The 23,462-nt window shown below is 45.5% G+C and overlaps 1 protein-coding gene across 10 annotated transcripts in view; it reads right to left on the bottom strand.

Annotated features, from left to right (window-relative positions):
- The window catches only part of ofcc1 (orofacial cleft 1 candidate 1), a 342,172-nt gene that overhangs the window by 246,618 nt on the left and 72,092 nt on the right, over positions 1–23,462 (bottom strand). For all 10 annotated transcript variants that reach the window (XM_055634782.1, XM_055634784.1, XM_055634781.1 and 7 more), the window contains 2 exons: positions 21,011–21,174; positions 20,316–20,465 (listed from right to left, as the gene is read on the bottom strand). In XM_055634782.1, coding sequence (XP_055490757.1) covers positions 20,316–20,465; positions 21,011–21,174 — 314 coding nt within the window. The remainder of the gene's footprint in view (positions 1–20,315; positions 20,466–21,010; positions 21,175–23,462) is intronic.

The raw sequence follows: 23,462 nt of genomic DNA, 5'->3' as shown, positions 1-23,462 counted from the left end.
CACCATCAAGCCTGACTTCTTGAGGGTGCTGGGGATCTGGTTCGGGGGGGGCTGAGGCGTGTGACAAGAATTGGCTGGAGTGGATAGCCAAGGTGGGGAAGAAGCTGGAGCTGTGGAAGCAACGTTCCCACTCCATGACGGGGAAAAATCTGGTCATCAGGTGTGAGGTGCTCTCGGGGCTGCTGTACTTGGCGCAGGTGTGGCCTGTCCCTCCCTCCTACGCCACGGGGATCACCCGGGCCGTCTTCCAGTTCATCTGTGGTTCGAGCACAGACCGGGTGTGACGGGCCACAATGCACAAGTCGGCAGACAACGGGGGTAAAGGTGTGCCCAACGTCGCCCTCACCTTTGTGTGTGGCTGCATCAGGCGGAGTGTAGAGCCAAGGCACGTGGGCACCAAGTGTCACTACCTGCTGAGGTTCTACCTGTCCCCGGTGTTGTGAAGAATGGGCCTGGCGCAGATGCCACGCAATGTGCCAGTCAGCTGGACATTGCCGCCCCATCTGCCATTCGTGGAAAGATTCTCCCGAACCAACACTTTTGACCACAAGTCCATTGGGCAGTGGTCAGCACGGAACATCCTGCATGCACTGAAGGGAAAGGACTACATGGATCCTGTGGCATAGGAGGAAGGGAGGAGATGGCCCAGCTTGTCTGGCAAAATGCCTCATTACCAGAACTAACCAACAAGCACCAAGACCTGGCTTGGCTGGCGGTGAGGGGAGCCCTCCCAGTCAGATCCTTCCTGCACCGTCAGAACCTCACTACCAGCGCACGGTGCCCTCGGGACGGCTGCTATGGAGAGGAGACGGTTGCCCACCTCTTTGCAGAGTGTGGATTTGCAAAGAGAGTCTGGAGAGGTTTGCAAGGGTCCCTGTCACGGTTTATTCCGAACATCTCCGTCACAGAGGACTCTGTGATTTACGGACTGTTCCCAGGGACGCATTCAGAGACTGACATCGAGTGCTGCTGGAAGGTCATCAACTCGGTGAAAGATGCTCTTTGGTCTGCCCGAGCGTTGTTGACCACCCAGCAGAGCGAGATGTCCGTCGGGGAGTGTTGCCGACTGGCCCGCTGCAGACTGCAGGAGTACATGCTGAGGGACGCACTGAAGCTCAGTGCAGCCAACGCCAAGGCTCGGTGGGGGAGGACCACAGTCTAGGTTCCTTCTGCTGCTGGACATGGGGGGCAGGGTGTGGTGGAGACGCCCCTCAAAACAAGGCAAGGGATTCCACGCTAGTGGGCCACATGAGTGGCAAGGGTGTGGGGTAAAATTGTGATTCGGGCAAACTATTGAATGTATGTATAGCCTCCGAGAAGGTCGGATGGAGTTTTGTATGGATCATGTATTCTATATATTTATTTCTCAAATAAAGTATATTTTGAAATTATTAAAAAAAAAAAAAAATGACTACAGCTCGGCATTTAATACCATCATCCCCTCCAAGTTGGTTACCAAGCCCTCAGATCTAGGTCTCTGCACATCCCTCTGCAATTGGATCCTCGACTTCCTCATTCACAGACCACACTCTGTCCGTATTGGTGGAAATGTGTCATCCTCAATAACAATCAGCACGGGAGCACCTCAAGGCTGCGTGCTCAGCCCCCTGCTCTACTCACTCTACAGTCATGCCTGCGTAGCTGGACATGGTTCGAACTCCATCATCAAGTTCGCCGACGATACCACTGTTGTGGGACATATCAGCCGAGTCAGAGTATCGAAATGAGATCGACCGATTGACCAAATGGTGCCAGCACCATAACCTGGCTCTCAACACCAGCAAAACCAAGGAACTGACTGTGGACTTTGGAAGGGGTAGGATGGGGACCCACAGTCCCGTTTATATCAACGGGTCGATGGTGGAAAGGGTCAAGAACTTCAAATTCCTGGGCGTGCATATTTCCAAAGATCTCTCCTGGTCCCAGAACACTGATGCAATTATAAAGAAAGCACATCAGCGCCTCTACTTCCTGAGAAGATTACCGAGAGTCAGTATGTCAAGGAGGACTCTCTCGAACTTCACAGTAGAGAGCATGCTGACCGGTTGCATCGTGGCTTGGTTCGGCCTAGTTTGAGCGTCCAGGGGCGGAAAAGACTGAAAAAAGTTGTAAACAGTGCCCAGTCCATCATCGGCTCAGACCTCCCTACCATCGAGGGGATCTATCACAGTCGCTGCCTCAAAAAGGTTGCCAACATCATCAAGGACCCACACCATCCTGGCCACAAACTCATCTCTCTGCTGGCATCAGGTAGAAGGTACAGGAGCCTGAAATCTGCAACATCCAGGTTCAGGAACAGCATCTTCCCCACAGCCATCAGACTATTAAACTTCAAAAAACTGTGAACTATAACAGCCTATTGCACTTTATCTGTTTATTCGTGTGTGTGTGTATATATATATATTCTATGGTATATGGACACACTGATCTGTTCTGTATTTATGCCTCCAATATTATGTTGTGCTGCAGCAAAGCAAGAATTTCATTGTTCTATCTGGGACACATGACAATAAACTCTCTTGACTTGACTTGACTTGAGATCCTTGATAGTGACAGCACAGATAAGATGGTTAAGCAGGCATTCGGGATATTGGCTTTTTATTAAGCATCGAATGTAACTGATAGTTCACCCCAGCTCTCCAGATGTAGCACACAGCCCAAAGGTTTTCCATCCATCACCTGGACTGGGTAGTATCATCAGAAACAAGGATATGTGCTGTCCCATCTACCTCCCAATGGAATCCACCTCCATCATCATGACTGCAGTATGCCATAATATCATAGAAGGTAAAACCAACTAGATCAAGTGACAGCGATGCATCACTCCCTTCCTTCTACCTTCTCAGGCCCCACAGCCCCCTACAATACTGTGATAGTCTCCGAGGATGATGTCAGAAGATCCTACATGATCCTTGGAAAGCATCTGGCCCTGATGGTGTACATGCCACATTCTTATGTATGGTCCAAAATGCTGCCGCTCGCCTTTTAACCGGAACTCGAAAGAGGGAGCACATTACGCCAATTTTGGCCTCCCTTCACTGGCTCCCAGTGCACTTTCGAGTTCATTTTAAAATTATTTTATTTGTTTTTAAATCATTGAATGGCCTCGCCCCGCCTTACCTCTCTGAGCTGCTCCACCTATATGCTCCTACCCGGTGCCTCAGGTCAGCGGATCAGCTGCTCCTTGAGGTACCAAGGTCTAAGCGGAAGCTCAGAGGGGATAGAGCCTTTTCTGTTGCTGCACCGGCACTCTGGAACACCTTGCCGCTGCAGATCAGACAGGCCCCTTCACTGTCCATCTTTAAATCCTCCCTAAAAACTCACTTTTATTCACTGGCTTTCGACACTGGCTGAGACATTGTTCCTGTTTTAGTGCTTTTAATGTCTTTTAATTTTTTACTGTTTTTATAGTCCTGTCGTCTTAATGGTTTTAGTAGTTTGTAATAACTTTTTGTTGATTTCCCATGTACAGCACTTTGTGGTAACTGATGTTGTCTAAAAGCGCTTTATAAATAAAGTTATTATTATTATTATTATAAGAAAGAACTGCAGATGCTGGTTTAAATCGAACGTAGACACAAAATGCTGGAGTAACTCAGTGGGACAGGCAGCATCTCTGGAGAGAAGGGTGACGTTTCGGGTCACGAAGAAGGGCCTCAACCCAAAATGTCACCCATTCTTTCTCTCCAGAGTTGCTGCCTGTCCCGTTGAGTTACTCCAGCATATTGTGTCTACCTGGCTACATTCTTAAATGTGTCCCCACAGGACCAACTGGCTGGCGTTTTCATGGACCTCTTCAACCACACACTACTGCTGTGTGGTTGAAGGTCCTTTAAAAGGTCATCCATAGTACCAGTGCTGAGGAAGAGTAAGGTGACATGCCTCAACCATCACCAACAGTTGGCATTCATGTCCATTGTAGTGAAGTGCCTTGAGAGATTGTTGGTGCATATCAAATCCTGGATTAGTAAGAACCTGGACCCATGGACCCACTATAATCAACAGCAGATACATTCTTGCAGGCTCTCCACTCTGCACTGGACCACTTGGACAATAAGAACATGTATATGAAGCTGCTGTTAATCAAACAGAGCTTGGTATTCAACACCATAATCCCCTCCAAACTTATCATGAAACTCGGGGAACTGCGTCTCTGTTCGTTCCTACACAATTGGCTCCTACACTTCCTCATCAGCAGACCTCAATCAGTAAAAATTAGCAACAACACTTCTTCCTCAATGGCCATCAGCACAAGGTCACCTTTGGCTGTGTGCTTAGCCACTTCATCCATATAACCATATAACAATTACAGCACGGAAACAGGACATCTCGGCCCTACAAGTCCATGCCGAACAAATTTTGTTCCCCTTAGTCCCACCTGCCTGCACTCGTACCATAACCCTCCATTCCCTTCTCATCCATATGCCTATCCAATTTATTTTTAAATGATACCAATGAACCTGCCTCCACCACTTCCACTGGGAGCTCATTCCACACCGCCACCACTCTCTGCGTAAAGAAGTTCCCCCTCATATTACCCCTAAACTTCTGTCCCTTAATTCTGAAGTCATGTCCTCTTGTTTGAATCTTCCCTATTCTCAAAGGGAAAAGCTTGTCCACATCAACTCTGTCTATCCCTCTCATCATTTTAAAGACCTCTATCAGGTCCCCCCTTAACCTTCTGCGCTCCAGAGAATAAAGACCTAACTTATTCAACCTATCTCTGTAACTTAGTTGTTGAAACCCAGGCAACATTCTAGTAAATCTCCTCTGTACTCTCTCTATTTTGTTGACATCCTTCCTATAATTTGGCGACCAAAATTGTACACCATACTCCAGATTTGGTCTCACCAATGCCTTGTACAATTTTAACATTACATCCCAGCTTCTATACTCAATGCTCTGATTTATAAAGGCTAGCATACCAAAAGCTTTCTTTACCACCCTATCTATATGAGATTCCACCTTCAAGGAACTATGCACGGTTATACCCAGATCCCTCTGTTCAACTGTATTCTTCAATTCCCTACTGTTTACCATGTAAGTCCTATTTTGATTTGTCCTGCCAAGGTGTAGCACCTCACATTTATCAGCATTAAACTCCATCTGCCATCTTTCAGCCCATTTTTCCAAATGGCCTAAATCACTCCATAGACTTTGGAAATCCTCTTCATTATCCACAACACCCCCTATCTTGGTATCATCTGCATACTTACTAATCCAATTTACCACACCTTCATCCAGATCATTGATGTACATGACAAACAACAAAGGACCCAACACAGATCCCTGAGGCACCCCACTAGTCACCTGCCTCCAACCCGATAAACAGCCATCCACCATTACCCTCTGGCTTCTCCCATTCAGCCACTGTTGAATCCATCTTGCTATTCCTGCATTTATACCCAACAGTTGAACCTTCTTAACCAACCTTCCATGAGGAACCTTGTCAAAGGCCTTACTAAAGTCCATATAGACAACATCCACTGCTTTACCCTCGTCAATTTCCCTAGTAACCTCTTCAAAAAATTCAAGATGATTAGTCAAACATGACCTTCCAGGCACAAATCCATGTTGACTGTTCCTAATCAGACCCTGTTTATCTAGATGCTTATATATATTGTCTCTAAGTATCTTTTCCATTAATTTGCCCACCACTGAAGTCAAACTAACAGGTCTATAATTGCTAGGTTTACTCTTAGAACCCTTTTTAAACAGTGGAACAACATGCGCAGTACGCCAATCCTCGGGGACTATTCCCGTTTCTAATGACATTTGAAATATTTCTGTCATAGCCCCGGCTATTTCTACACTAACTTCCCTCAATGTCCTAGGGAATATCCTGTCAGGACCTGGAGACTTATCCACTTTTATATTTTTCAAAAGTGTCAGTACTTCTTTTACTTTGAACCTCATAGTATCCATAGCTACTCTACTGGTTTCCCTTACCTCACATAATTCAATATCCTTCTCCTTGGTGAATACCGATGAAAAAAAAATTGTTCAATATCTCCCCCATCTCTTTTGGCTCTGCAGATAGCTGTCCACTCTGTCTCTCCAATGGACCAATTTTATCCCTCCTTATCCTTTTGCTATTAATATAGCTGTAGAAACCCTTTGGATTGACTTTCACCTTACTTGCCAAAGCAACCTCATATCTTCTTTTAGCTTTTCTAATTTCTTTCTTAAGATTCTTTTTACATTCCTTATACTCTTCAAGCACCTCATTTACTTCATGCTGCCTATAATTATTGTAGATCTCCCTCTTTTTCCGAACAAGATGTCCAATTTCCCTTGAAAACCAGGGCTCTTTCCAATTTTTACTGTTTCCTTTCAACCGAACAGGAACATAAAGATTCTGTACTCTTAAAATTTCCCCTTTAAATGTCCTCCATTTCTCTTCTACATCTTTCCCATAAAACAAAATGTCCCAGTTCACTCCTTTTAAATCATCTCGCATCGCATCAAAGTTAGCCTTTCTCCAATCAAAAATCTCAACCCTAGGTCCAGTTCTGACCCTCTCCATAGTTATATTGAAACTAATGGTATTGTGATCACTGGACCCGAAGTGCTCCCCAACGCATACCTCCGCCACCTGTCCAGTCTCATTTCCTAACAGGAGGTCCAGCACTGCCCCTCCTCTAGTAGGTACCTCTATGTATTGCTGCAAAAAACTATCCTGCACACATTTTACAAACTCCAACCCATCCAGCCCATTTACAGAATGTGTTTCCCAGTCTATGTGTGGAAAGTTGAAATCTCCCACAATCACTACCTTGTGCTTACTACTAATCTCTGCTATCTCCTTACATATTTGCTCTTCCAATTCTCGTTCCCCGTTTGGCGGTCTATAATACACCCCTATAAGTGTTGCTACACCTTTCCCACTTCTCAATTCCACCCAAATAGCCTCCCTAGATGAGCCCTCCAATCTATCCTGCCAAAGCACTGCTGTAATATCTTCCCTGACTAGCAATGCAACACCTCCACCTCTTGCCCCTCCAATTTTATCACACCTGAAGCAACGAAATCCTGGAATATTTAGTTTCCAATCACAGCCCTCCTGCAACCACGTTTCACTGATCGCCACAACATCATACTTCCAGGTGTCTATCCAGACTCTAAGCTCATCCACCTTTCTTACAATGCTCCTAGCATTAAAATATGCACATTTAAGAAAACCCCCGTCTCTTATTCTCTGTTTATTTCCTTTTTTTCCTTTCTCCTCTTGTGTCCGAGTGCTTCCCATTTCTGCTTCCTGCCTCACATTCTGTCTACTACCTTTCGCTATTTGAGTCCCTCGCCCCAACCATTCTAGTTTAAAGTCTCCCCAGCTGCCTTTGCAAATTTCCCCGCTAGGATATTGGTCCCCCTCGGGTTCAAGTGCAACCCATCCTTTCTGTACAGGTCCCACCTTCCCCAAAAGAAGTCCCAATGATCCAGGAACTTGAATCCCTGCCCTCTGCACCAGTCTTTCAGCCACGCATTTATCCTCCACCTCGCTCCATTCCTACTCTCACTGTCGCGTGGCACAGGCAGTAATCCTGAGATTGTTACCTTTTTGGTCCTTTTTCTTAACTCTCCTCCCAACTCCCTAAATCCTCCCTTCAGGACCTCTTCCCTTTTTTTTCCTATGTCATTGGTACCTATATGTACCACGACCTCAGGCTCCTCTCCCTCTGATTTAAGGATATCTTGGATGCGTTGAGACACGTCCGAGACCTTGGCACCAGGGAGGCAGACCACCATCCTGGTCTCCCGACTGCGTCCACAGAATCGCCTATCCGACCCCCTAACAATAGAGTCCCCAATTACTATTGCCCTCTTTTTTTCCCTAGCTTTTGGAGCAACAGGGCCGGTCTCTGAGCTGGAGGCCCGTCCGCTGTCACTACCCCCGGGTAGGCTGTCACCCCCATCCGTACTCAAACAGGAGTACTTATTTGCGAGGTGTACCGACATTGGAGTACTCACTCGTTCCTGCCTCTGCCCCTTGCCCTTCCTTAACGTGACCCACATGTCTCTCTCCCGTGGTTTTGGAGTGACCACCTCTCTATAACTCCCCTCTATGAGCTCCTCACTCTCCCTGATCAGAGCGAGGTCATCGAGCTGCTGCTCCAGGATCCTAATACGGTCCCTTAGGAGCCCCATCTCGCTGCACCTGGTGCAGATGTGGATGTCTGGAGGGCCATCCGACACCATGACCTCCCACATCTGACATCCAGAACAGAACATCCATGACCATGTAGACAGACACAACTCCACAATAAACAATAGTATAATCAATTATCAGTAATTCTAGGAAATCAGACCATAATAGTGCAAAGTGAAGTACTTAATGCAACCTAAATGAAGTCAATAGCAGATCATGTGCTGAGCCAGGCTTGTGGTTAGGGTTGTGTGGTGTAGTTCAAGAATCTTGTTGGTACTATGCTTGTACTATGGATGATCCAACTCCTCATATATTTGGCAGTATTGTTATTGTTGAACGAATAACAGGTAACAATGAATCGACGTATAAGAGGGAGATTGATAATCTGATAAAATGGTGCCAAAACAACCACCTTGCTTTCAACGTTAACAAGACCAAGGGGCTGATTGTTGACTTCAGGGAGGGAAAGCTGTGGATCCAGGAACCTCATCACTACCATTATAAGGTAGGTACAACAGCCTGAGAACAGTGGCCTCCAGGTTCACAAACAACATTTTACCATCAACAAGAATGAGGGGGGACATCATTGAAACATACAGAATAGTGAAAGGCTTGAATAGAGTGGATGTGGAGATGATGTTTCCACTCGTGGGAGAGTCTAAGATTAGAGATCATAGCCTCAGAATTAAAGGACATTCTTTTAGGAAGATGAGAAGGGATTTCTTTAGTCGGAGGGTGGTGAATCTGTTGAATTCTTTGCCACAGATGGCTGTGGAGGCAAAGTCAGTGGATATAATCAAGGCAGAGATGGATTGATTCTCAATTAGTACAGGTGTCAGAGGTTATGGGGAGAAGGCAGGAGAATGGGGTTAGGAGGGAGAGATAGATCAGCCATGATTGAATGGTTGCGTAGACTTGATGAGCCGAATGGCCTAGTCCTACTCCTACCATGATCTTATGAACCTGTCTTCATTGTTGGAATGGCAGTGGAAAACGTCAACAGCTCCAGATCTTCTCTGAAGATCTGCCCCGGGCTGAGCAGATTGTTGCAATCACAAAGAAAGCTCGTCAGCACCGCTATTTCCTCAGAAGATTCAGGAGATTTGGATGTCATTGGATACATATGGAACTGATAAGTATGGTAGAGAGCATACTGACTGGTTGCATCACAACCTAGTTTGGTAACTCAAAAACTCAAGAATGAAGAAGGCTGCAAAAAATGCTGGACAATGCTCAGTTCATCGTAAGCATTGACCTCCCCGCCATCGTCAGGATACACAGGAAGCACTGCCTCAAAAAGGCAGCTAATATCATCAAAGACCCGCACCGTCCTGGGAACACGTACATCTCGCTGCTACCATTATACGGTAGTTACAGCAGCGTGTGAACAGTGACCTCCAGGTTCCAGCATTTTCCCTTCAACAAGACTCTTGAACTACCCAAGGGGGTCAAGGGTGTTTTATTGTCATATATCCCGGGTGGGACAATGAAATCCTTACTTGCTGCAGCACAACAGAATATGTAAACATAATACATAACGGGGGAAGAGAATTCAATAATTAACAAATATAGTGCAATAATAATACAGTCTTTTGCAGTTCAGAACTCAGAGCTTATTCGGTGTTGTGTTTAGCAGCCTGATGGCTGTTGGGAAGAAACTGTTCCTGAACCTGGACGTTACAGTTCTCAGGCTCCTGTACCTTCTTCCTGATGTCAATGTTTGAGATGAGTGTGTGGCCAGGATGGTGTGGGTCTCTGATGATTTTGGCTGCCTTTTTGAGGCAGCGAGTACGATAAATCCCTTCGATGGTGGGGAGGTCAAAGCCGGTGATGGACTGAGCAGTGGTCACAATTTTTTGTAGTCTTTTTCGCTCCTGGATGTTTGAGTAGCCAAACCAGGCCATGATGCAACCCGTCAGAATGCTCTCTAACGTGCTCCTGTAGAAGTTTAGGAGAATCCTCTTCGACATGCCGAATCTCCGTTATCTTCTGAGGAAATGGAGTAATCCGTAATCTTTTTGGAGTCGCTGATGTGCCTTCTTTATAATTGCATCGGTGTGCTGGGTCTAGAAAAGATCTTCAGAAATATACACGCCCAGGAATTTGATGTTATTGACCCTTTCCACCATCGTCCCATTGATATGAACAGGATTGTGGGTCCTCATCCTTCCCCTACCAAAGTCCACAATCAGTTCCTTGGTCTTACTGATGTTGTGAGTCAGGTTGTTGTCCTGGCACCATTTGGTCAGTCTGTCGATCTCACTTCTATACTCTGACTCGTCCCCATCTGTGATTTGTCCAACCACAGTGGTGTCGTCGGCGAACTTGGTGATGGAGTTCGCACTATGCCCGGCTACGCAGTCATGGGTGTAAAGCAGGGGGCTGAGCACGCAGCCTTGAGGTGCTCCCATGCTAATTGTTACCGAGGATGAAGTGGTTCCTCTAATTCGAACAGACTGTGGTCTGTGGATGAGGAAGTCGAGGATCCAATTGCAAAGGGATGCACAGAGGCCCAGTTCCGTGAGCTTGGTAACCAGCTTGGAAGGGATGATAGTATTAAATGCTGAGTTGTAGTCTATAAACAACAGCCTGAGGTAAGTGTTTTTATTATCCAATTGGTCCAGTGCAGAGTGGAGAGCCAGTGAAATTGCATCCACCGTTGACCTGTTGTGGTGGTATGAGAACTGTAGTGGGTCAGGTTCTTGTCGAGGTAGGAGTTGATGTGCACCATAACCAACCTCTCAAAGCGCTTCATCACCACAGGCGTTAGTGCCACTGGTCGATAGTCATTGAGGCACGCCAGCTTACTCTTCTTGGGCACCATTATTATTGATGCCCTTAAAGCAGGTGGGAACCTCAGACCCAAGAAGTGAGAGGTTAAAAATGTCCGCAAAAGCTCCCGCCAGTTGGTCTGCACAGGTCGTGAGAACACGCCAGGGTATACCATCAGGTCCAGGCGCTTTCAGAGGGTTCACCCCCCTGAAGGATCTTCTGACGTCGGCCTCTGTGACTGTGACAGTAACACCATGAAGATCTGATGTGGAATTAGGCTGGATTTCTTTTTCTCATCCAGTGACAACACAGTGGGCCACATACTCTCCATCTGTGCTGTAAATGTCTGTCCCTTTGATAAAGTTTTTCTGCAAACATCACCAAAGGTGATCTGTCTTCATACTATACAGGAAGTCACTTTGACATTCTTCCCTTTTTGCAGGCGGTGGACCAGGCGGACAGGAGGAAACATGTCAGACGGGTGCATTGGCAGCTTCTCTGCACCTGCTTCATCCGTCATTATGTCGTTGGCGGGCCAGACATTCCTGGTTGCACACACAGGAAGTCACCTTCCCAGAGGAGAGCGCACTTTGTAAACAAGCAGCCACATCAATCTGTACACTGCTGAAGCCACATCTGGAACGTACTTCTCTCACTGGCTGTCAGACATGCTCTGTCCGTGACCTTTCAAACTGCGGTGTCCCCTGCAAACAGCAGAACAACCACAGTTGTATTCAGAAGGTCACAGAAGCTTTGTCAAGAAAGGAAGCACCATTCAGATATTCTCCCTGCCATCACACAGGCACTCAACTGCAAAGAGATTGTGACATCAACCAGACACCACCATTATGACCCAAGTCTCATTGAAAATTTACTTCTGCACTCAACACTCAACATCAGAATGCAAGATCTGAAGTGTATTGCAGTAAATCCCCACTTTCATCAAATATATGTTACAGTGAAAATAAACAGTCTATCCAACATTTTGAAGCTCCCTGCTAATTACTCTAATCTGATTGTCACTTTTTTTGCCAATTCCTCGATGGTCTCACTCTTCCTTGCACCTATCATCTCCTAGAAATGTATTACCTTCCTCTATGCTTTTAATTTTAGCGATTTATTGTCCCTGATTTTAATCACCATTCATAGCTTCAGCTGCTGAAGCTTCAAGCTCTCCTTAAGTTCTCCAAATGGGTAAATTGCCCTTCTCTTGAAAATGCTCCACACTTGCAGGTTTATGGCCATCTGCTTTGATATGTCCTTATGCGCTATCGTTTGATTGTTCCTGTCAACCAGTAATTCATAGAACCATTGCGTCAATGAGAGATTCATGAAAACAGGCCCTAAAATTTTGAGATTTTAAAAATCAAGTCTGCAATTTATCCCATCGGATAAAGCACAAAAATAAATTTAATTTGACACCTAATTCACTTTCATATCTTCAGTATTAAAAAAGTTATGGCCATTTTCATACTTGGAAATTAGCATCTTGTTCCCTATTGATTTGCCATTGACTTAACACAAAAGCTGTGATCAGACCATTGAAATGGCCATAACTTTCTTAAAAATTAAGAGAACTGAAAGACATTTTCAGTTATTATAGATTGAAGCATTCTGAAACAAATATGAAACAATCTTACTTGGATGACCTGAAATTAAAGCATATAATTATTTAGTTACCCAATTGTAGCTAATTCCAAACTTCAATTACTAGATCTAAACATCTATCCATTTCTTAAGAAAAGATTAACATTTTTAAATAGCCTAAGTGTCCAAATAACATTCACAAAGAATTCACAATAAAACATGATTTTTAAATCTCATTTACATTAATTTATAGGCCAAATGGAAGGAATTGAGTGTTCAATTGCTGTAAATTAATGGCCATTTAAATCAGCTTTCGAGTGGGATCCTTTGGAACTCTGTGGAACGCACTGGTTTAGAACGTTCCCATTGCGGTGGATTTGTACCCCAAATGCCCAGAAAAATACTGCGGGATTTAATGGGGCCCCAAATTAGCTACTTGCAGCATAAAACTTTGTATAAAGGGATCTTAAGAAGGCCTTTTTAATGTAAAAATAAACAACCTACCTTCCGTTGTCCCCTGTATGAGATCCGTCCCGTTGTCGGCGGTCGCGTGTTTAGAGGATAATTTTTAATCTACTATAACAATTAAATTAACCAATTAAATTAAAAAATAGCTCCAGCGAAAGAATCTCCCAGCGATTTTTTTGTCAGCAACTAAGTAGGCTGAACAACCTCGATTTGAATAGCCTAGGGAAAATCGCGTTTTAAACCCGCCCCCCCTCTGAACGGCGCCAAAATCGCACACACGGGCTTGGACAGATCTGCAGCGACGCTTAAGGTAGGTTTTGCAACATACCTACCTATGGTCCATTCAATCCGTGCCGACAATAAAATATCCATTTCTATATTCATCCCAGGCTTAAGCGCCTGTCCCACGAGCATGTGACTGCATGCAGCAAGCGCGACCAAACAGGAAGCGGGGGCCGCGCGGAGGTCGAGTGATCCCTTTTGAGTTGACGTGAAGTTCGAGCGAAGTCTGCGGGAAGTTCGTGCGTGAAGTACGGCGTCAAGATGTTGCGTACAGCGTCGAGACGCTGCGTACGGCGGCGAGACGCTGCGCACGCCCGTCAAGGCCGGCAGGCCGTTGCCACGCGGAATTTTTGGACTGTGTCAGTATTTTGGAGCCCCGCGCGATGTCGGGACCAGCTCCGCACAACTCCATATGGCTCTGGCGATCGAAGTGGGACCGGCCCCGCGAGGCCGTACGGCCCAAGCGGCCACGTTAAGTCGCGCTTGCCGCATGCAGTCGGATGCTCGTGGGACATGCCCTTAACTTATTTTATTAGATTCATAGAGTCATAGTGATACAGTGTGAAAACAGGCCCTTTGACCCAACTTGCCCACACCGGCCAACATGTCCCAGCTACACTAGTCCCACCTGCCAGCATTTGGTCCATATCCCTCCAAACGTGTCCTATCCATGTACCTGTTTAATGTTTCTTATATATAGTCCCTGGCTCAACTACCTTCTCTGGTAGTTTGTTCCATACATCCACCAACCTTTGTGTGAAAAAGGTACCTCTCAAATACCTATTAAATCTTTTCCCCTTCACCTTAAACCCATGTCCTTTGGTCCTCGATTCACCTTCTCTGGAATGAGGTTCAGTGCATCTACCTGATCTATTCCTCTCATGATCTTATACACCTCTATTTGATCACCCCCTCCTGCGCTTAAAGGAATAGAGTCCCATCTTACTCAACCTCAGCCTATACCTCAGACCCTCTAGTCCTGGCAATATCCTCGTAAATCTTCTCTATACCCTTTCCAGCTTGGCAACATCTTTCCCATAACATGGTGCCCAGAACTGAACACAATACTAAATGTGGCCTCACCAACATCTTATACAACTGCACCATGACCTCCCAGCTTCCATACTCAATACTCTGACTGTGCCAAAAGTATTTTTGACCACCCGATCTACCTGCAACTGCAATGTCAGGGAATTATGCATTTGCATTCCTCAACCCCACTGATCTACAACACTACCCATAGACCTACCAATCACTGTGTTAGATGTTAGAGATGTTAGACTTCCCAAAATGCAATACCTTACATTTTTCTGCATTAGATTCCATCACCCATTCCTCAGCCCACTTGGCCAATTGATCAATTGTTGAATTGTTGAACAATTGCAATTGTTCACAACCATCTTCACGATCTGCTAAACCATCCACTATGTTATTCCACCCACTGCAAACTTTCTAATCTTGCCCTGTATGTTCTCATCCAAATCATTGATATAGATGACAAACAGTAACGGGGCCAGCACCGAACCCTGAGGCACACCACTAGTCAGAGGTTTCCAGTCCGAGAAGCAACCTTCCACCTCTGCTTCTTTCCAAGAATCCAATTTTCTATCCAATTATTCTCCTCGCATTCCCAGGTTTTACCACTCATTCTACACATTGGCGGCAATTTACCGTTAACCCGCACCTATCAACCCGCAATCCACACATTTTTGAGATGTAGGAGGAAACTGGGGCACTTGATGGAAGCCCACGGGGTCACAAGATGAACATGCACACTAACTATTAGTTTGGCCTGTCCATGGCTATACAAGAAAAGAAAGCCTGATACTATCCAGGCCCGTATGAAGCTTTTCAAAAAGGGGGTGGCATGACAGGATTACAAAAAACTTAACGTGAAATAATGTGCGCGCTGCGCACATCACGTGTGCAAAACATGAAGTCCCTCGATGCCAGGGTTTTTAGATGCTCTCTGATGCATTCTGAACCTTATTTTGGAGCATTTTTGCACCAAATTTATGACCAATATTTCAGAAATTAAAAGGAACCTGAGAGGTAGCTTTTTCACACAAAGGGTGCTGGGTGTATGGAACAAGCTGCCAGAGGAGGTAGTTAAGGCTGGGACTATCCTACTGTTTAAGAGACATTTGGACACGTACATGGATAGGACAGATTTAGATGGATATGGGCCAGACGGACGTGAGTGGGACTAGTTTAGATGGGAGATGTTGGTCGGTGTGGGCAAGTTGGGTTGAGGAGCCTGTTTACACACTGCATCATTCTATGACTAAAAAGTGAAGAAGAAAAATGCATGTAGATAAGTAGAGCAGATTTGAAAGAGGAGTGAAATGTAAAGGCAGAGAAAGGTTTATGGGTGGAAAGGAATATAGGAAAGGAGAGGGGAGAGTGGGCTTGGGCAGATGGGTGAAGGAAAATAGTCACAAAGTGCTGGAGTAACTCAGTGGGTCAGGCAGCATCTCTGGAGAAAAGGTATAGATTATATTTCGGGTCAAGACCGTTCTTCAGTAATATTCATGATGTGACATGCATAGACGTTCCTGAATGTTACCCAAACCATCGTGAGCTACTTTGTTATGGTTCTTGCCCTTCCTATAATGTCTCTGCTGCCTTGGATGATGCAGGACAGGACACAAGCTTTAGGATACAGTGTGAAGCTGTTGCCATCTGTCCCAGCCTGGTAAAAACCTGGATGGAGTGGATTTGGAGAGGATGTTTCCACTCGTGGGAGAGTCTAGGACCAGTGGCCACAGCCTCAGAATTAAAAGACATTCCTTTAGGAAGGAGATGAGCAGGAATTTCTTAAGTCAGAGGGTGGTGAACTATGGAATTCATTGCCACAGACAGCTGTGGAGGTCAAGTCAATGGACATTTTTCAGGAGGAGATTGATAGATTCTTGATTGATACAAGTGTCAGAGGTAATGGAGAGAAGACAGGAGAATGTGTTTGAGAGGGAAAGATAGATAGAGCCATAGAGTGATACAGTGTGGAAACAGGCCCTTCGGCCCAGCATGCCCCATCTGCACTAGTCCCACCTGCCCACGTTTGATCCATATCCCTCTGAACCTGTCCTATCCATGTACCTGTCTAACTGTTTCTTAAATGTTGCGATAGTCCCTGCCTCAACTACCTCCTCTGGCAGCTTGTTCCATACAACTACCACCCTTTGTGTGAAAAACATACCCCACAGATTCCTATTAAATCTTTTGCCCTTCACCTTAAAGTTATGTCCTCTGCTCCTCGATTCACTTACTCTGGGCAAAAGACTCACAACCATATCTATTCAAATCATGATTTTATACACCTCTATTAGATCATCCCTCATCCTCCTGTGCTCCATGAAATAGTCCCAGTCTACTCAACCTCTCCCTATAGCTCTGGCTCTCTAGTCCTGGCAACATCCTCATAAATCTTCACTGCACCCTTTCCAGTTTCATGACATCTTTCCTATAACATGGTGCCCAGAACTGAACACAATGCACTGAATGCGGCCTCACCACCTTCTTATGCAACTGCAACATGACCTCCCAACTTCTATACTCCGCCTGGCCCGCTGATTTACTCCAGCACTCTGTTAAACGTCATAGAACAGGGCAAGATTAGCAAGTTTGCTGATGATACAGAAGTGAGTAGTTTTGCAGATAATGAAGATGGTTGTGAAAGATTGCAGCAGGATCTGGATCAATTAGCCAGGTGGGCAGAGGAATGGTTGATGGTTGCATGGTTCCTTGAAGGTCGTGTCGCAGCTACATCAGGTGGTCAAAAAGTATTTTGGCACTTTGGCCTTCATCAGTCAGAGTATTGAGTATAGAAGTTGGGAGGTCATGTTGCAGTTGTCTAAGACTTTGGTGAGACCGCATTTAGAATATTGTGTTCAGTTCTGGGCACCATGTTATAGGAAAGATGTCAAACTGAAAAGAGTACAGAGATCCCAACCTGGATCAGTCCAATCAGGGTTGTGTCATCCGCAAACTTGAGAAGCTTGGCAGAGGTGTCTGTGGAGGTGCAGTCATTGGTGTGGCGAGAGTAGAGGAGAGGGGAGAGTACGCATCTTGCGGTGCTCCTATGCTGAGCGTTTGCGGGTCCGAGATATGCTTTCCCGTCTCACATGCTGCTTCCTGTCTGTCAGAAAGCTGGTGATCCACCGACAGAGGGGGTCAGGCACAGTCAACTCAGAAAGTTTGGAGCGTAGTAGCTCTGGCACAATGGTGTTGAATGCAGAACTAAAATCAATAAAACAAAATCCTCGCATAGGTTCCCTGGTGGTCGAGGTGGAGGAGGATGAAGTGTAGGCCCAGATTGACTGCATCATCCACAGATCTATTGGCCCTATATGCAAAATGCAGAGGGATTGTGATATTTTTCAGCTTGGCCAGCACAAGCCTTTCAACGGTCTTCATGACTACAGAGGTCAGTGCGACAAGCCTGTAGTCGTTAAGACCAGTAATCCTTACCTTTTTGGGTACAGGGACAATAGTGGAGACTTTGAAGCAGGCAGGAACTGGTTAAAAATGAGTAATTGGGTGTGAAGTGGTGATTGGAGTGGGGTGGGTGCAGAAGGGCCCAGTCTTTGCAGACTGAGGTCAGGCTGTGAGTAGGTGGGAAGTACACAAAAGTGCTGGAGAAACTCAGAGGGTGCAGCAGCATCTATGGAGCGAAGGGAATAGGCAACGTTTCGGGCCGAAACCCTTCTTCAGACTGATCGGGGGCGGGGGTGGGCGGGGACAAGAAAGGAAAAAGGAGGAGGAGTCCGAAGGCTGGGGGATGGGAGGAGACAGCAGGGGGACTGAGGGAGGGGAGGAGACAGCAAGGACTAACAAAATTGGGAGAATTCGATGTTCATGCCCCCAGGATGCAGACTCCCCAAACGGAATATGAGGTGCATTGGAGGTGGCGAAACTGACGGAGGATTACTGGAGGTGGCGAAACTGACGGAGGATTACAGTAGGTGGGAAGTGTTGGTTGGGGTGGGAAACGGCCCACTCTTTTCATACTGGAGTCTTGCCTTAAGTAGGTGTGAAGTGGTAAATGAGAAGGAGAGGGTGGAGGGTCCATTCTTTGCAGACTGGGGTCTGGCTGTGTTTGTTGGGTAATGGGTTCCAGGGTTACGTTTCTGATTTTCAAACCTGCAGTAAAACTCATTCAGGTAGTTTGTCAGCTGATGATTGTCCAAAGGGCTTCCCTCTTATAGCTGGTGATTTCTTGCATGCCCTTCCAAACTGAAGAAGAGTCACTAGCTGAGAACTTGCTCCTCAACTTCTCAGAGTACCTTTCCTCGGCAGCTCTAATTCCTCTTCTCAGCTCTTTATCGATTAAGCTATCTTTTAACTCTTTAACGATTAGGCTATCAGCTTGACACATATTTGCCCCCAACCCCCCATCCCCCCGATCTCGAAATGGAAATGTTATATCTGTATATAATGATCCCATTAAAATGTGCATTTATGTCACAAACTATGGAATTCATATTTTTCAGTATTGTTATCAAGGAAAAGAAACCAGTTCCAATTGTTTGATATTATTTGATATTGTTTAATATTATTCATATGGAGGAGAAAATATAATAGCTCTAAAATCTCCTTTAATTTTTCAATCTCACTAAAGATAATCCCCCTTTCCCTCTCCCTTCCCCCATCTCTCTCTCTCTCTCTCCCCTCCCTTCCCCACTCTCTCTCCCTCTCCCCCCCTCACATCCCCCCTCTTTCTTGCGGGGGAGGGGGGGGGAAGATGAAGGAGACGCGGGTCCAGCGGGCGGGGGGGGGGGATGAAGATGGCGTGGGTGGGCCCAGCGGGGGTGGCATGAGCCCAGCGGGGGTCAGCGGGGGTGGTGTGGGCCCAGCGGGGGTGGCGTGGCGTGGGGGCCAGCAGGGGTGGCGTGGGCCCTGCGGGGTCAGCGAGGGTAGCGTGGGCCCAGCAGGGGTGGCGTGGGCCCAGCAGGGGTGGCGTGGGCCCAGCAGTGGTGGCATGAGCCCAGCGGGGGTCAGCGGGGGTGGTGTGGGGGGAAGATGGCTTGGGCCCCGGCGGCAGGGGGAGGCGAGGGGGAGTGGGCTCCGCCACAGTCTGGTGTTGGGGTTACAGCCATTGGGTTCAGATTCAGCCACTCTTGTCCGGCGACGGGAGAACAGAGAACTGGCCGTTTCCAAAGTGGAAACGTTGATTTTTTTTGTGATTTTTTTCTTAGAGGGGAAAAAAGGGGGGTGCGGTCGCACACAACGCACCCCCCCCCCCCCCCCTTCGGACGGCCATGCTATCCATGCAGAGTCTGTCGTGAATGGGGGCATTGCATCAGACTGCTCTTGTACCACCCGTTAAACAGAGATGGCAGCCCAGATCCACAATTGAATTGATTAGTGCCTCAAAAAAGTGGTGGAATTTAATAAAGTCGCAGTGATTTCCTCATATAAGAAACAACCAACTGTCACATGAAGTCATGCAACACAATTGTTAAATTTAATCAGTGTACAAGATCTGCTTAAATTGCCATTTAAACTTTGTTGTTCTAATAAAATTGCTTCACTTTATTCAACCCGTTCAATAAATGTCCATGCATCAGTTATCCTCAAATCATTCAATTCGATTTGATTTTTTTAAATGCACTTGAAAAGAACTAGCACTCGAGTGAGTTTAACCTGGAACTGAGAGAGAATACAAAATAAACTATTACATCATGGAGCAATCACACAAAGAATCAAACCTTTGTGGTGCGAGACTCACATGGTTTCTTTGACACTTGCATAATTCCAATTTCAGAGTTTTACATTTTGTGGAGTTCCTCTCGAATAAAAATATAATCTTAAAAACTGTCAATAAAACCAGTAAAAATTGATTCTGCAAAGGTTTTATGATAACAACAGAAACAGTGCTGAGAATAGATAAGAATCATTGTGAAAAAACTTGGCTGAAAATGACGTTAATTCTGGCTCACCTATCCCCTGATAATTACTTTGTTGCAAATAAATTAAAGACAAATATTAGTAAAACATTCAGATACAGACAGGGACTTTCTACAGTGGAAACATGCATTGCCAGGGATCAGGATACCTTTGTTTTGTCCCTTGCAAATGCCATCACACGTTGCTTGGCATCTTCCTCCTGTGTTTTGACAGACAGCTTTTGTTGTTCAACCAGATGCTCCTCTTGCGACCAGCAATCCATGTGTGCATCACAAAATCTCTGTCGTTGATCTTGGGCCTACTCAGGCATAGCAGATTATAGATTGCAATAGAAGGGTAATTATTATATTACTTAATGTTTTCAATCCCTTTAGCTGTACATTATTCCTTTCTTTAAATGGAGGAATCACTTTCCATATCAAATATTCATTTAAACATATCTGTACCATTTGTTAAAAAGGTACTCCTTGCAATTTTGTTGTATAAATAACAAAATAAATATATATTTTTTGTTTAAATGAACAAAGGGAGATAAATTATGAATCTACCTGTTAGCATTCTCTTAATTTGATTTCAGTGAACACATTCGTGATTTATAAATGCATTTAACCGCCATTGGTAATTTGTGATTAAAAACAGTAATTAAAATACAACACTAAAATGTTGGTTACAATGCACTAAAGAGATTTTTTTTTTTTAATGCAACCATGTTATTTTTTCATGCATGATTTTCACAATGCAAAGCATTTGACAATAGCAAGAATGGTTTTGTTGGGTGGTGCGATGACATAATAATAACAGAAAGGAGTAAGATTGCATTGTTATTTAGTTTTGAAGTCTGACCTGTTCAAGTGAAAGGCTGCCAACCAGAATCATGTCATCTTGCACACTGGTTTCAAACTGTTCGACATAAGGAGGGATCATCTCTTTCTCCACCTCCTGCCGCAGGCCCAGTATATTACTGCAAACTCCAGCGCTTTCACACCTCATGCAAGCTCCAGTGGTTTCTGTCGTTAGATATATAGAAACTGCTGAGCCTGGTACACCACAGGTGCCTTATGGCTGACCTTTATAGTTAAAGTGGCAGCCTCGAGAACTCCAACCATCTAAAGCAACTATTTGCACTTCTCACTCTCGATAATTCTGAATCCGTCGCACAACATGCTCCACGTTCTACCTCGGTAATTCTAAAATCAGATAGATCTAGCTTATCAGAAAACATAATAAAGACTGGACAATGGAATTAGCAGTGTGGCTGGTAAAAAGAGCACAGCTGTTTAAAAAGGTCAACTCAAAGTCACAGCGTACACCTTTCCCTCTGTTTGCCAATCCTTATACAATGAAACCAGAGTTGACATCCCTGACAGTGCGGTGACCACAGTAATACAGGTCAGCATTTATATGGTGCATGTTGCGTTCCGTTCAGAACCGCTAGAAGTACTTTATAGCCGTGGAAATACTTTTTGAAGTGTGTTTACTGTTATAATATAGGAAACATGGCCACAGGATGCAATATGATAGCAAACTGATAATCTACTGTGGCAATATAGAGGGATAAATAGTGGCAAGGATACCAAAGATGAACCTACTGTTTCTTGAAATAGTGTCATGGGATCCTTACATCTATCTGACAAAGCAGACAGGTCCTCAGTTTAACATCACTACTGCAGTGGAGTGTCAACCTAAATTTCTTAGTCTGAGGCTAGAGCCCATAATCCATTAACTGAAAGGCACATAGATACTCACATAGGTAAAGGAACCATTAGGAGGTGGTGATCATAATATAATAAGTTTTAAGCTGCAATTTGAGAGGGAGGGAGGAGGTAAAATCAGAAGTGTCACTATTGCAGTTGAACAAAGGGGACTATGGAGGCATGAGGGAGGAGCTGGCCAAAGTTGACTGGAAAGAGGCCTTGCCTTAGCAGGGATGACGGTGGAATAACAATGACAGGAATTTCTGGGAATAATCCAGAAGATGCAAGATAATTTCATTCCAAACAGGAGAAAAGATTCTAAGGGGAGTAAGAGGCAACCGTAAAGGGCCTGTCCCACATGCGGCAAGCGCGACCAAACCAAAAGCGGGAGCCGTGCGGAGGTCGAGTGAGTGACACGGCGTTGAGGCGGCTGCGTATGCCCGTCAAGCTGGTGCGTACGGCGTCGAGGAGGCTGCGGGCCGGCAGGCCATTGCCGCGCGGAATTTTTAAACACGGTCAGTTTTTCGGAGCCCCGCGCGATGTCGGGACCAGCTCCGCACAACTCCATACGGCTCCGGCGATCGAAGTGGGACCGGCCCCGCGAGGCCGTACGGCTCAAACGACCACGTTAGGTCGTGCTTGCCGCATGCAGGCGCATGCTGGTGGGACCGGACCTTTAGGTCGCGCTTGCTGCATGGAGTCGCATGCTCGTGGGACAGGCCCTTAAGGGAAGTCAAGGACAGTAAAAACTAAAAGGGAAGACGTATAATATATCAAAGATGAGCAGGAAGCCAGAGCATTGGATACTTTTAAAGAACAACAGAAGGTAACTAAAATGGCATTACAGGGAGAAAAGATGAAGTACGAACATAAGCTAGCCATGAATATAAATGAGGATAGTAAAAGCTTCTTTAGGTATGTGAAAAGGAAAAGATTAGTTAAGACAAATGTGGATCCATTGCAGACAGGAGCGGGTGAATTTATTATGGGGAACAAGTAAATGACAGATGAGTTGAACAGGTACTTTGCTTCTGTCCTCACTGAGAAAGACAGGAATTGAAGGTAATTCACATTAGTCAGGAAATTAGTCAGTTGTGTCGACTGATGAGACTGAAGGCTGATAAATCCCCAGGGCCTGATGGTCAGCATCCCAGGGTACTTAAGGAAGTGGCTCTAGAATCTTGGATGCATTGGTGATCATTTTCCAATGTTCTATAGATTCAGGATCAGTTCCTGTGGATTGGAGGGTAGCTAATGTTATCCCACTCTTTAAAGAAAGGAGGGAGAGAGAAAGCAGGGAACTATAATCCAATTAGCCTGACATCAGTGGTGGGGAAGATGCTGGAGCCAATTATTAAAGGTGTAATTATTAAAGATCTAATTATTAAAGATTTGGATAGCAGTAACAGGATTGGTCCATGTCAGCATGGATTTACGTGGGGGAAATTTTGCTTGACTAATCCTCTGGAATTTTTGAGGATGTAACAAGTAAAAAGGATAAGGGAGAGCCAGTGGATGTAGTTTATCTGGACTTTCAGAATGCCTTTAATAAGGTCCCACACAGGAGAGTAGTGGGCAAAATGAGAGCACATGGTATTGGG

Source organism: Leucoraja erinacea, chromosome 4 (assembly GCF_028641065.1).
Source record: "Leucoraja erinacea ecotype New England chromosome 4, Leri_hhj_1, whole genome shotgun sequence".
Lineage (NCBI taxonomy): Eukaryota > Metazoa > Chordata > Chondrichthyes > Rajiformes > Rajidae > Leucoraja > Leucoraja erinaceus.
The sequence above is the reverse complement of the archived record's forward strand: the minus strand, read 5'-3'. Positions and strand labels throughout refer to the sequence as shown.